Consider the following 15,307-nt stretch of genomic DNA (forward strand, 5'->3'; position numbering starts at 1 on the left):
TAAACAAAGGTCTCAATTAACAACATAAATTTTGGACTCCATTATGGTCATGAGTCAAGGACTACCTGCACTGTGTCTTTTCCTCAATAGTATCTAGGAAATAAAAGAAGTTGCATTTCTTCGTTATAATCAGTGATTGCCAATGGCATGCAATGAACTGGAGAGCACAGGTACCAACCGGTTGGGTTTTACCAAATGTTTCTGGAAAGTAACATATTGCGAAAGGAAAGTTGATGACAGCTCATCTACACTATAATATCTTGTTCGGCCCTCCAGCATACTAGCTTTCGTTGAAAGTAATTGAGGGAGATGTAAGGTGTAGTAACTGATAGCTTTGGCTGGAACATTTAATTTTGAAATTGAGTGTTTATGATATGCATGGAATGAGGAAGTGAGCTAGCAGCCTAGAGTGGCAAGTAGCAAATGCAGCCAAATATACACAATAGGGATTAAGGCTTTTTGAGCAGAAGGAAAAGAGCAGAAGGTACAGTATGTGACTTTTCTGCCATTACTATATTGGCAACTCTAGTCAGCATAAGTTGAAGTTTTTCTTCAGTGTTATGAGTGAGCAAAGTCTAGGAAACTTTAACAAGTATCTTGTCGGTTTCTGTGTACACAGCACAGAAGAACTTCAGAGACATCCATATCCCCTCCTGGCTCCAGCATTGGTTCCCCCAACCGAGTCATTTGTGTAAGTATACCCAACATGGGGCAGAAGCAACATGGAAAACCAAGAATTGAGGTTGGCAGCCCCCCCCCCCACCCACCCAAATAGGAGTAATTTGGAAATGCATGCCCTGTGAATCCCAGAGGAGATGAAAAGGAGAGAGCAACCAATAAAATAAAATAACTATTGAGGATTGTTCCCTTTTAGACTTGGAACAGGTTTCCAAGCCAAATTTGTGCCAAGGAAAGCATTTGGCAAGTTCAGTCTGAGTTGTCTGTTCCTATCCCTGAATATCTGTCTGCTTAATGCCACTATGCCTTTGAGCATCATCTGTCTTACAGAAGAACTCAGATGCATGTAGTCAAAGCAAAGGCTGGCACCACTTTCATTCCTGAGCCAACTGCTCCTTCTTCTGCTTCATCTACATAGGGAAAGCTCTAGCATTCCCTTCAAAATGCCTTCCTTTCTTCTTTTCACCTTCATCATAAGTACCTGTCCCTGTTTTCTTCTGAAGTTTCCTTCAACCTTGCATTCTGATGTAATCTTTCTCCTTTGCATTTCAAGTGCCTGTTCCTTTTCTTTCTGTGGTTGTCTATTATATCTTTCCCTTTCCATAGGCTAAAGTGGATAATGAAATCCTTAATTACAAAGATTTGGCTGCTCTTCCCAAGATTAAAGCCATCTACGAGGTGCAACGCCCTGACCTCATTTCTTATGAACCTTATCACAGATATACTTCAGATGAAACACTGGAGAGATATAGCTATGGAGAGGTACAGTTTCTAAGCCATTTCACCTGGATTGTACACAATGAATGACATCTCTGTTGGAAGCAGAGACTTGTCTATATCCTCTGGCTGTAAAACCCATTAATTTCAATGCCTGAGATTCATAATAACTGTCTCTTACTCCAAAAAAGGAAACATTTAAAATAGTATCCAGGTGAGACTGAACTGAAAGCATAGATTCTACTATTTGCACGGAAAACACAAAAGTACTTTCCAAATATAGATTGGAAAGTGGACTGAGGACAAACATTACACCACTGTTTATTTAATCACAGATGGTTGCTAAATCTTAAGTATACACAATGCCTGGATAGACAGAACATACAGAACCAAACCAAAAAAGCCACATGAGGAGTTTGCATATTATTCATTTGGAGTAACAATTGACCAAGGTTGAATCAAATAAGAATTCGCTTGTGGTTAATAGAACAAGCACAAAAATTATGCCTCAGTTTCAAATGCACCTGGACAGCTCTTATGTCCAACACATCAACGCCTCCTTGTTGAATTGAGAAGGATGGATGTCTCAGAGGGTGCAGTGGAAAACGAGGCAGATCTGCTAGTGTGAGTCTGTTCTTGATGGGGCTAGAGATCAGATTCTTACCTATCTGGAAATGTTACTGTGCTATGTGCAGTCTGTTTGTAAAAGCTTTTGCTTTTGCTTTAGGTTACTGGTGGGGTACATGTCTAGGCTGAGCCAGTCCAGTGTCAGCCTTCTGGCTTCTGCTGAAAAAAAAAAAAGAATGGATAATTAAACGGAGGGGTTTCTGACAGAAGCATACCGGATCTTTGGCAGAAGACAGCACTTTTGGACTGATACAAGGCAGTGTGATTTTTAGTAATAGGCAACCACCTTTTACCAGAAATATTTCACAGCAATAAATGACTGAAGCAAGAAAATAAATACAGCTCCTCTTTTGGAAAGGCAGTGAAAAACTCAGGCCAGAGACACCATGTTAACTGGCTCCTTATTAACCATCAGATCAGACCACAAATTTGTTAAGCTCCTTATCCCAGTTTCTCACAGATGATACCCATTGATCCAGCTGCACTCATATATCTCATTGGAGACTGGAAGCGTGATAGAAAGAATCAATGAGCCCTATGTTCCATCTTTCCCTGGCAAATGAAGGCATGACCTTCACTCCTGGACAATTTTTGGAATTACAAAGAAGTGCTATTAGTAAGGAAGGCATGACACCTTTGTTTTAACATCTCCAAGGAAGCCAGGATATTTTTAAATCAAGCAAAATGAAACATTTGAAGAAACTTAAAGCAGAGCTTGGCAACAACAGTATCCTTGTTTAAAATATTGTGCAGAACGGGAGGTATAGCTTTGTTTTATATATATAAACACTTCTATAGTTATGTTTTTAACCTGCTGTATTTTGTATAAAAGAGTCCCATGAGTTAGGGTTAGAGTAACCCTAACCCTAATCCTAATCCTGAAGGGTATACAGAAGCTACAGATGGTGCAGAATGCAGCCCTGCATTCAGTTCTAGAGTGACCCATGTAATACCACTGTTGCACAAGCTGCACTGGTTGCTGGTCTGTTTCCAGGTCCAATTCAGGGTATTGGCTAGGACCTTTAAAGTCCTTTATGGCATTGGTCCAATCTACTGAGGAACCATCTCACCTCAATGTTATTGGTCTGCCCCACTCCTTCTGGAAGAAGGGACATGCTGTAGACTCCATTGGTCAAAGAATTTTGCCTGGCGAGGGTCAAGGAGAAGGGCTTTTTCTGCTGTGGCTCCATCCCTTTGGAACACCATGCCGCTTGAGACGAGATCCACCTTCACCCTCTCAGCCTTCTGTAAGAGTCTCAAAACCTGGCTCTGTCGACTGGCCCCAATGAGGGCATTCCATGTTGCAGGAATGTTGGTTAGTGGACTAAAGAGAAGATCCACCTCATCGTGTTTTGTTTCTTTAACGTATTTAATCTCTGTTCATTTTAATATTTAATCTTTTGTACTTTTGTCTTCATGGTGCTTGTAAGCCACCCAGAATTGCTTGACAGTGGATGGGTGGCATATAAATTAAATAAATAAATGAACAAATAAATAAAATATTTCATTATATTTATCCATACAAAGTTTACATTTTATGCAATATGCTTATACATTACAAGTGTAATCAAATTTTCAATCCATTGAATAAACGGAGCCATATGTTTATCTTTCCAATGTTGCAATATGAGTCTTTTAGCCACAGTAAGGGCACAGAGAATCCATTACATTGTCCAGTTGTCCAATTCCATGGATGAGGAGTAAATCAAACTTGATAGGTATTGCAACAATACGAAACCCAAACATATCCCAGTACTACTTTTTCAGTTGTCATTCAAGTATCTAGTTTTCCCAAAAACTCTTTAGAAGACATAGGCTGTCCTTGTCTCTAGGAGTTGGCTCTTTTAAAGAAGGTGGATTGACACATTCTCAGAGTCCCTGGTGTCAGTGGGATGAGAGCAAGCCTTTTCTACCTTACTAGGGCGGTGCATTCCACCAGAAAAGGCAATTCCACACACATCCGTGTCCTGAACTACAAAGAACCCACATGTCTAACAACTTCAACTCCATCCAGAAACCTGCCAGGAACTAGGGTAGCTCCCAAAGTAATAGTGTAACACGGGTGAACCACAACACACTGATTGATACTCAACCCACTGCATTCTGAACCAACTGCAGCTTCTTAAGAACAGTCTGATGTACAGCAAATTGCAGTTATCCAAACATGAAAAAAAGCATAGGTAATTGTCTTCAATTACCTCCCAAGCTAGGAATGATAGTAAGTGATGCACAAGATAGTGTTGTATAACAGTCTCGTAGTCATGGCCTCTACTTGCTCTTCATAATTGTATGTCCTAAAGAACCCAGATTATAGATGACCTCTGCATAGGGGGACATAAAGTTGTCCAATGTCAAGGATGGTATTCTACTTAAATCCCTCAATTTCTAAACCTACAATCATGCTCTCTTGTTGGGATTGAGTCTAAATCCCTTTTTCTCCATTCAGTCCCTAATAGCCTCCAGGGACTGGGAAGGATCTTAACAACATCTCCTGTTCAGCCCAAGGTAGAAGTGTAAAGCTAAGTATCATCCATAGAGTGGATGATCTCTTCCAGTGGCCTAATAAGAGGATCAAATTATAAAACAGCCCATAAATCAGGGGTCAACTTCATCAAGGGCTGCCCCAATCACTAAGTTACTGTCAGTCATTCTCCACCCTCCTTTTCCCACCCTCCAGCTCTTGGATAAAGAACTGAATTGAGGATGGTGGATAGTTATATACTTAAGTGCTGGCTTCTGGAGTAGGGGTTGTATCAGAACCTCTTTCATACCTATACACCATCCCCATTTAACTATCTATTCTATCCTTCTGACTTCCTCTCTGGAGGGTTTTGGTCACTTGGAGCAGCAGGGATCTAATCCACAAGTAGCAGAGCTGATGTCACAGAAGACTCTATTTCCTTCATTAGGATACATGGGGAAATATTGCTCTTTTGCCACTCATCCAATCATGGTGTAGGCTTGATGGTGTAGACTTGAACTTGAGCACTTAATCTGTGTACCGTTGTAGTGACTTCTTTGGCAGCACTACTTCAGCTGCCTCTTGACACTCCAGAATGCTTCTTATTTGCACAGCAATGCAAACAGACCTCACTTACTGATTGGCTCATTTAGCAATCTTTTGAAATTATGATGGCCCTGAAAAAGCAATGACTTTTTCAGGCATTTATGACTGTCACAAGATGCTGTGGTCAGACAACTGCCATTTGTGTACTTCGCCTCTGGTTTCCAATAAACAGAGACAATGGGGAAGCCAGCATAAAATCACAAGTTGCAGTCACGTGGTTTCTCACTTAACAAGCTGTGGTGACTCATTTAATGACTCCAGTGGAAATGAAGCCATATGTCTGCCACAATTACATGATATCTTGCTTAATGACCATATCACTTAGTAACAAAATCGTAGTCATTAAGCAAGGACTACTTGTGCTCTGGACTATGCCTGTAACTTAAATGAACCAGATCGGTGCAATCAGACCTTCAGAAATGGTCTAAGGATTTTCTTTTTTTTAAAAAAAAGTGATACCACCTAATATTTTGCCTTTTGCTTTCTATTTCTGTATTTGAGCTAGTCCTACTTCTCCAAAGGAAATTTGTGCTAAAGACTTATTTTAATATTTTAAGGAGAAGCTTGTTAGTTTCAAAAATATGATTCAGAGGGAACCATGCAAATATTTAATCTCTACATGTTTGTCATACCCTGCTAGGAATATGTGAGTCTGATACAAGAAAGTTGTGGCCCTCCATTGTTCTCTTACATTCATAAACCAGCCCTTGTTATATTTTCCCACATATAATTGCTCTAAGAGAATCCCTCTAAGCTTCCTTTCTTACGTTATGTTCTACCTAAAAACTGAGTATAATATCTCAAGTTCTCTTGCATTACTTTCAAAAGGAGGTTTGTTCAAAGGCAAAGATTTGGTTCTTAGTGACTTAAACCGTTGTAAAAGGGAGAGTCCAGGAGAACAGGGCTCAATAGCATCTGATTAATCTAGGTTAATCCAGGCAGGCACATGCATCCCTTTGAGGTGACAAGAATATAATTGAACGGAAATGAAACCCTGAGCTGCCTTGTTGCGTTTCTCACAACAATGGGAAAAGTTATGGGATTGATCTTCTCTTTCTTTGGTGTTTTGGAATCTCTTTCTCCCAGATTTTCTCCTTGCCTTGGCAATTCTGAGAAGGTTGTAGTTTGGGGGGAAGGTGAAATGGCTTGTGGTACAGAACCTTTAGATCAATCCTCTAACAACCAATTCTCTCTTTCTTTTCCTGCTCTTTATTCCCTGGCGGCTTGTCTCTGACCTTCTGTCACTTGTAGTCCCTTGGAACCTTGTCTCCATATTCTCAGGTAATCACACAATGCTTAGGACTAATTGGGGGTTTACATATCTGGGGTTACTTTGTAAGCTGAAAGAGAATTTGAGGAGAGCTGGGTTTGGAAAAAGCTGTGGAAGACCAAGGATCGAGCTTTACTGCTAAGCCTTGAGGTTATAAAAGAAGTCTCTCTGCCCCCACCATGCTATGAAATAAAAAGTGCTCTCAGCAAAAAGACAAAATGTCCTCAGTTGGGAAAGGAATATAATATTCAGAGGGCCAGGATGCATTGCTAATGTATATACACCTTGACCCTCCTGGGACTGGATCTTTTATGAACAAAGTTTTGCATTTTTTGCAGGATATTTATGAGAGCATGGACATCAGGCAGAGGCGAGCATCCAGTCCAGGCTACATAGACTCACCCACCTACAGTCGCCAAGGCATATCTCCCACCATCCCACGCTCTCCGCATCATTATTACCGCTCAGGTAGGGCATGACTGTCTCCATCAGGATTCTAATAGAGACCTTTGTCCAACGGAACTCAGCTTTAGTACATCCCTAGAAGGACAGACCAACTTCTCTCCAAGGGACACACATCTGCCAAAACATTTTCTATATCCAGAACAGGCCGAACATGAAATCAAAGAGACAAGGAGGGTTCCATACACTGTCATCCATTGCATAGGATCCATCCTTAACAGAATGGTAGGCAAATGCCTAGCTCCTTCTTTTTCTTTTTTCTTTTTAGCTGTCTTCGGGATGCCAATGAGTTGTGATGAACTTCACTCCATTATCATGCTCCGTTTTCCTTTTTTCTTAAGCAAATTCAGAGTGGCAATTCTGTGGCAGAGTGGAAATAGAAAGAAGCAGATGATGCGGGAAGCAGCAACTATGGATGTGCAAAATATTTGTCCTGAATTCAGGATGGGTTCTTCCAACCAATCCAATGGGGTTCTGAGCTAGGAACAGCCCTTTTGCCAACTCAGAATTATTACTTGTTTCCAAATTCAAAATCCGTGTTATTTTGAGTTTGAAATACTTTAGGAATGATTGGAACAACCCATGCTTCTTGTTATGTGTAAGAATCCGCACCATTATAATCACCACCTCCCTCCACCCATGTATTCCCACCATAAATTCACAGATGGCTTGCTAATTTTCTAAAATATCATGTTTAACACCAGTTTTCCTCTGCCTCTCTCTTTTCTTCTCTGCTGCTCCCTCCAATCTGCTCTTTCAAGGGACAGAGAGTGGACGCAGCTCCCCCTACTATAGCCAATTAGATGTGAGGTCTTCTACACCAACCTCATACCAAGCTCCTAAGCATTTCCACATTCCAGGTAGGCTCTGGAGGCCTCTGGCCAGCCAGGGAAGGAGTGCTGTATGGGATCTTTTTTGTTTTTTTAGTCTGCATGCTTGTACCAAGTATGTTATTTGCATGAGTAGTGCTGTTGCCAGCCTAAGGTAAGCTGGCCGCAGCAAGCTACAATTGCATGGTAGAGGCCATCCATAAACAAGACCTGCAGCCTTCTCTCCTTCTTCTTGAAAAACTCCCTTTCCTCTGCCCTGCAGCTTTTTTCCCTGCACAAAGGAAAGGCTGTCTTCTTCCTCACCTTCTCTTCTCCTACCTCAAGGACCAGAGAGCAAAGCTTGTCTAAGAGCTAAGAGCTTTTCTACACTGCACATCCTTGACACATAATTTATCGTATACCCCTCCTGCTCCCCTCAGGGCCCGCTGCACCCTTCCCCCAGATCTCTCTGGACTTGCCAGGTGACTGCTCTCCTGCAGTAGAGACCCAGGTAAGGGCCATGGCCCCACCCCTCCTGCAGAGGGGGAGGGAAGGAAGTCAACCTCTGTCCCTGATCAATGTGCAGGTAGAGAACGGAATGCCCTCCCCACTTGCCTGCCTGCACAATCTGCAACCAGCTTTGCTCACAAGGTAAATTGAGCCTCATTTCTTTGGTCAAAACATGTAAAGACCATTTCAATGCCAAAGCTGGCAGCTGTGGGAGCCCTCCTTAATTTACTCTAGAACAGGAGTCCTTGGAGTCTTCAGTTGCTCAACCCCTTCAAGAAGTTACAGATTGTCCATCAACCCTCAAGCATTTATTATATGAATATAATTTAATAAATACTAATTTATACTAATAGTACTATCAATAATAACCATAGCAGTAAAATAACAGTAATGGTTAGATCCACATCGACCACTTTGGAGAACCCTGGTCTAGAATTAGCACAAATTAGGACTGAGATTTATTCCTTTGACAGACATCTTCCTACCGGAATGAAACCACAGTCCATTTTCTAGGTTTCGCTCTTTGTCTGTACTGATAACTTTGGGCCAACAACAAAGTAAAGAAGGTGACTTCATTCTAGCAGTTTAAAGTTTGATCTAGACACGGAAGAAGCAGAAGCTCTTTATTTTCCATAGATCCCATTGGCATCCATTAAGGTCACACATGAAGAGTCAGTCAGCTGATAAACTTAATCATTGGGATTTGATTATTTTTCATTCATCTCCTAATCAAACTCCAGATGGATATTGGTCCTTGTAGAAATGCTTGAGATGTACAGTTTGGGATTAAGTATTTTCACTTAATGTTTGTTGCAATCTCCTGACCTTAATGTATTCTGCAGGGAATCTCCAGAGATACCTAGAGCAGGAAGGTGAAACTGACCTGAATTAGGCCAGATCAGCTGATGTAATTGGCCTGAGTTGCCTTAATTGGCCTTCTAGAAGTTTCCTTGCCCTAGTATTTCCCTACTGAAACAGACATTGTGATGGCTACGTTCTTGTAGCTTTTGCTTGTGTCTTTTATGGATGGCCCTTTTGCCTATACATTGGATCAGCCCCATCAGTTAAGCTGCTGTGCTGGTAGAGAGTAGCTCCTAATCCCAGCTTGCTTTGCTTCTCTCTTCTTTGAAGAGAATATGGCTGACTCCTGGATGAGGATGGGGGTTTTTTTGTCCCTGTATCTCTAGGTAACCAATTCATAAATCATCTTGTGCCATTGCCAGACAAGGAGACAATGGCCATTAGTACCCACCAAAGGAGGCCTTCCCATCTCCTGAGCTGAAGCCAGCTACCAACTGTGCTAGAAGGAAAACTGTCTGCCTGACCCTGCATGCTGTCAGTAGTGAGCATGCTCCCAGCATGACCTCTTGTGCACGCACACATTCACTGTCTTAAAGCTGTTGAAATAGCACACAAAGAGGATTAATTCCTTCTCCCACCCCCACCCCCCACCCCTTTAAACCATCTCCCAACCTAAGTTCGCTCGGCAGGTATTTAAGACAAGGCTGTTTTTATTTTAAGATGGGAAAGTACCGAGACAAAGTAAGCAGGCAATGTAATCTTGGACAGGCAATTTTATTTGCAAATCTGGTGGTTCCTGTGATTAGTATAGGAATCATGCTAACCTTTTCTATATCATATATGTTTTTTACTTCTGCTGCCAAAATGATACGGAGAAGATTCCCACCACCCTTCTTCAAGAATGACAGGCAGGTTCCTGCATCTCTAAGCTACACACTCTGGCTCCTCTCTTTTGCTATCTCCTTCTTTCCTTCATTATTTTTCTTTCTTTGCCTCCAGCTGCTGCAGAGAGTAACATCTACCGGAAACCACCCATCTATAAAAGACACGGTACAGTTTGGGCATGGCTTTAACATATATTTGGGCATGCAACTTAGAATAAACCAAAGTCCTGCTTAGGTCTGGTGGTGTGCATTGGAAGTGGCTCAATAAACTATACAAAAGTTGGTGGCGGTGCCAGACCTGGACATAATAGACTTTGAAAAAAGAAGGAAAGTATAATGGCCTTTCAGAAATGTGAGAGGAGGGTTGAGCAGAAAAGTTTGGCTTGCTAGATCTCTTATCTTAGGGTGCCTCCATGTGTTCAGAAAAAGTAAACCCTCAACAGTGTAACTCATGCAGACAAATAGCATGTTGCTTTTAAGTGTATAATTCTTATTTTCAATTAACTTTTAAAACATAAGAATATGAGCTGGAGCAGGACCATATAGCTTACTGAGATCCTTTAGATGTTGTGGTTGTTGTGCTACTCCCAAAAGTGTCTGAGGCTGGGTGGTCCAGTTAAAGGGGGGGGGGGGGGCTAAGGTGGGGTCGGGGTCCTTAGCTTGAAACTCTGCAGTTTATGAAACTAGATGCTTTCCATGGAGGGAAGAACAAGAACCAAAGGGAACAACGTATTTTACAAAAGGACCTGAAAATAGAAGAGCAGGGGGAAAGGGAAGGCAGATTGAGAACTTTGGCAGGAGAGAAAACCTTGAACAGCAAAGTGAAAAATTGTGAATAGTTGTTTTAGAAAACAACAAAGAAGTATTTGTGGAAGGGGGGGTGATAACCCTATAGGATTTTAAATCTACATATTAGAGGGGTTTAAATAAGACCCAATTGTGTACAAGAAATCAAACTATGTAATATGAAGAAGAGTCACAAGAAGTCAGAGTAATGATAGAAGTGCGTGATTTGGACAGCAGAATGTCAGATACAGGTGAAACTCGAAAAATTAGAATATCGTGCAAAAGTTCATTTATTTCAGTAATGCAACTTAAAAGGTGAACCTAATATATGAAATAGACTCATTACATGCAAAGGAAGATAGTTCAAGCCGTGATGTGTCATAATTGAGATGATTATGGCTTACAGCTCATGAAAACCCCAAATCCACAATCTCAGAAAATTAGAATATTGTGAAAAGGTTCAATATTCTAGGCTCAAAGTGTCCCACTCTAATCAGCTAATTAAGCCATAACACCTGCAAAGGGTTCCTGGGCCTTTAAATGGTCTTCAGTCCGGTTCAGTAGGAATCACAATCATGGGAAAGACTGCTGACCTGACAGTTGTGCAGAAAACCTTCATTGACATCCTCCACAAGGAAGGAAAGCCTCAAAAGGTAATTGCAAATGAAGTTGGATGTTTCCAAAGTGCTGTATCAAAGCACATTAATAGAAAGTTATGTGGAAGGGAAAAGTGTGGAAGAAAAAGGTGCACAAGCACCAGGGATGACCTCAACCTGGAGAGGATTGTCAGGAAAAGGCCATTCAAAAGTGTTGGGGACATTCACAAGGAGTGGCCTTAGGCTGGAGTCAGTGCATCAAAAGCCACCACACACAGATGGATCCTGGACATGGGCTTCAAATGTCGTATTCCTCTTGTCAAGCCGCTCCTGAACAACAAACAACATCAGAAGCGTCTTACCTGGGCTAAAGAAAAACAGACCTGGTCTTTTGCTCAGTGGTCCAAAGTCCTCTTTTCTGATGAGAGCAACTTTTGCATCTCATTTGGAAACCAAGGATCCAGAGTCTGGAGGAAGAATGGAGAGGCACACACTGCAAGATGCTTGAAGTCCAGTGTGAAGTTTCCACAGTCTGTGTTGATTTGGGGAGCCATGTCATCTGCTGGTGTTGGTCCATTGTGCTTCATTAAGTCCAGGATCAACGCAGCCATCTACCAGGAGATTTTGGAGCACTTCATGCTTCCTTCCACAGATGAGCTTTATGGGGGATGCTGACTTCATTTTCCAGCAGGACTTGGCACCTGCCCACACTGCCAAAAGCACCAAAACCTGGTTCAATGACCGTGGGATTACTGTGTTTGATTGGCCAGCAAACTCGCCTGACCTGAACCCCATAGAGAATCTATGGGCATTGCCAAGAGAAAGATGAGAGACATGAGACCGAACAATGCAGAAGAGCTAAAGGCTGCTATTGAAGCATCCTGGTCTTCCATAACACCTCAGCAGTGCCACAGGCTGATAGCTTCCATGCCATGCCACATTGAGGCAGTAATTGCTGCAAAAGGGGCCCAAACCAAGAACTGAGTACATATGCATGCTTATACTTTTCAGAGGTCTGATATTATTCTATGTATAATCCTTGTTTTATTGATTGCATGTTATATTCTAATTTTCTGAGATTGTGGGTTTGAGCTGTAAGCCATCATCATCACAATTATGACAAATCACAGCTTGAACTATCTTGCTTTGCATGTAATGAGTCTATCTCATATATTAGTTTCACCTTTTAAGTTGCATTACTGAAATAAATAAACTTTTGCACGATATTCTAATTTTTTGAGTTTCACCTGTAAGTATTGAGAGATCAAGCTGGGATCATGGGAAGCAGGGAGAAGTCTGCAGTAATCAAAGAAAGATATGTCCAAAATGCAGAGTTTCAGCCAAGAAGATGAACTAAAAGAGCCTCACTGTTTTTTACATTGTGTGACAATTCAGAAGTGATTTAGTTGTATGATGAGCTAAACATAGGAGTACAGAAGAGAAATGGATTTCATTTAAAAAAAAAAGACTCTAGGCTGGCTTAAGGAGATAGTTGGATATGATGGCTTCTATATTTTTAAAAAAAAGTGATGAGAGAAGGAATAGTAAGTCCAAATTTGAACTTGAAAAAATATATTGAAGCAAAAATGTCACAAAGTGAATATAGGGACCTTGCTGTACTTTTCTGTGGCTTCATCTTAAGGTGTTAATATGTTTAAAAGAACAAGCCATATGAATTTATCACAGATCTTTAAAAATTGCTACAGCATCATGAGATAGATATGTGGAAAAATATCCCAATCCTATAAAACTCTTTGCTGCTGGAAGAGTTGAGAATAGGTCCAAAACATTTATCTCTGATTTGTACCTACCTACCCTCCCAACTAAGCAGAAAAGGCATGTCTATTTACAGGTCCCTAGAAAAGTGTAGCATAATTTTAAGAATCATTAATTTTAGAAGACTGACTAAAATGCTTGAAGACTAAAGCTTAACCAAAGCGTTTAGCAAAACATATAAATATTAAAAGGTTGCATGAATCATGATTACTTGGCTGCTTTTGAAGACCAATGAGCACCAACCAGAGTATCCGGTCCAATTTTCTGCCTTTTACTATTTGTAAAACAGGCCAGAAACATAGTTTAACTTCGGGTGAGGATGCAGACACAGATCTTGCAAAAAGGAGCAAGGCTGGACTTGCTTCAAAGCCGAGTATCCCATCTCTTGTATGGCAGGAAAAGTTACAGGAACCTAATTATCTTTATCACCTTTGGAGACAGAGCTCTGAGGTTATGGAAGGTGGAGCTCTGAAGGAGGAGGAAAGACTGTTCCTTTGAACTTCTCAACCGTCTGCTTTTGTTTTAGAAGACTTGTGACATTTCCTTTAATGTGGTAACCAGGTGTCTCCTCCTCTCTTTCTTTCCCCCTTTCCTAATGTGCTATCTTCATAACTCCCTGCCTGCTGGCTGACTGCACCCCACCGCATTGTAAGTAGCTGCCTTTGACTCTCACCTTTGAAGCAGCAAGTTTCTGAGAACCTTCTAACTTCCTACAGCAAAACGTGAAGTTTGTGTACTTCACATCTCTTAGTTGTTCATTAAATGAACTCTTGGCAGCTTACAGATAGAGCTGCTGCTTCTTCTTTTTCTTTTTGGATGCAGAGTTTTTTTACCCAAAATCACACAATGAAGATTACTTACTTTCTAAATTGCATGCATGCAACCTGGAGTTTTGCCCATAATACTTGCTAGGGGGTATATATTTAAGACAAAGCCATTATAGTTGGTTATCTATTAATTCAATTTACACATTCACTTTAGAGCATCACAATAGGAACAAATTGCATTGATCTGAAATAAAAGCAACATGGATTAATTAAAACATTCAAAAAAAGGAATATAAGTTTGAAGTCTATTGCCATAGATACACCCAGATTGGGAGATTAGAGACTTGCAGCTGCTTATATAAAAGAATCCAGTTTAGCAATGCTGATACATACTTCTCATAATGCTTAGCATGGCCCCCAAATCATGTCTAGCTTTCTCTCAAAGTTGTTATGGTCCCCTTCAACCTTACAGCCCAAACAGATAAATGGATAAATGCTTTTAATTGTGGGTGGGTGTGTTTATGGATGCATATGAAGACAGAGAGGTGGGAAGGGGAGTAAATTTCCATTCAATTTTTCTTACTTGCTGTTGATCTTTGAGATGGAAACTTGGAATGGATGCTTTCATAGTTGAGTAGCAACTAACTTCTTTTTTTCTAGCCTTATTCTGTAAGGGTCATCTTGGACTAGACCAGGGTGTCAAACTTGCATCATCACAGTGGCGTCACATGACATATCTGGACTTTTTACCCTTTCACTAAATCAGGCATGGGCATAGCCATCGCATGATGCATCCAGTCTGCAGGCCATGAGTTTGACAGCTCTGGACTAAATACTACACAAACAATCAGAAATTTTAAAAATAATTAGCTTTCAGCAGTGATAAATCAGAATTAGGATCCTAGTTAAGAGTAGGGGACTTTGATGATTTATCCAGACATAATTCCTAGATAGGTTTCCGTTTGCTCCACTGCAAACTTTCTCCCCATGAAAATAGCAAATGTAAGGAAACAAATCCCAAGCCTCCATCTGAATTCCAATATAGATAAATTCCTTGTTTATGTTGTTTACTTTTCAGAAACAACATAAGATAGTTATTTAAGTGGTATCTGAACACTTTGAGTCTAAGATTAACGTTTCCTTCCTCCCTCCTCAACTTGTTCCCCATCAATTGGACTTTAAAGTGTGTATATGTGTATGTATGTATGTATGTATGTATGTAGGTAGGTAGGTAGGTAGGTAGGTAGATAGATAGATAGATAGATAGATAGATAGATAGATAGATAGATATAGATATAGATATAGATATAGATATAGATATAGATATAGATATAGATATAGATATGATATAGATATAGATATAGATATAGATATAGATATAGATATAGATAGATATAGATATAGATATAGATATAGATATAGATAGATATAGATATAGATATAGATATAGATATAGATATAGATACAGATACAGATATAGATATAGATATAGATATAGATAGGTCTAGGTGTGTTCGGGTCTTTTCCTGTGTAAGATTAAGAGTATCTTGGCGACGT

The 15,307-nt window shown here is 40.6% G+C and overlaps 1 protein-coding gene across 8 annotated transcripts in view; it reads left to right on the forward strand.

Moving 5' to 3' along the window:
* The window catches only part of ABLIM3 (actin binding LIM protein family member 3), a 172,859-nt gene that overhangs the window by 138,940 nt on the left and 18,612 nt on the right, over positions 1-15,307 (forward strand). For 3 of the 8 annotated variants that reach the window (XM_087955453.1, XM_087955455.1, XM_087955454.1), the window contains exons 9-15: positions 620-691; positions 1,285-1,440; positions 6,341-6,370; positions 6,698-6,827; positions 7,583-7,681; positions 9,820-9,849; positions 9,941-9,991. In XM_087955453.1, coding sequence (XP_087811579.1) covers positions 620-691; positions 1,285-1,440; positions 6,341-6,370; positions 6,698-6,827; positions 7,583-7,681; positions 9,820-9,849; positions 9,941-9,991 — 568 coding nt within the window. The remainder of the gene's footprint in view (positions 1-619; positions 692-1,284; positions 1,441-6,340; positions 6,371-6,697; positions 6,828-7,582; positions 7,682-9,819; positions 9,850-9,940; positions 9,992-15,307) is intronic. The other 5 variants (XM_087955460.1, XM_087955456.1, XM_087955457.1 and 2 more) reach the window with 3 other exon arrangements.

Source organism: Notechis scutatus, chromosome 2, assembly GCF_049901735.1.
Source record: "Notechis scutatus isolate UNSWTSFEM ecotype Mainland chromosome 2, rNotScu1.2, whole genome shotgun sequence".
Classification (NCBI taxonomy): Eukaryota; Metazoa; Chordata; class Lepidosauria; order Squamata; family Elapidae; genus Notechis; species Notechis scutatus.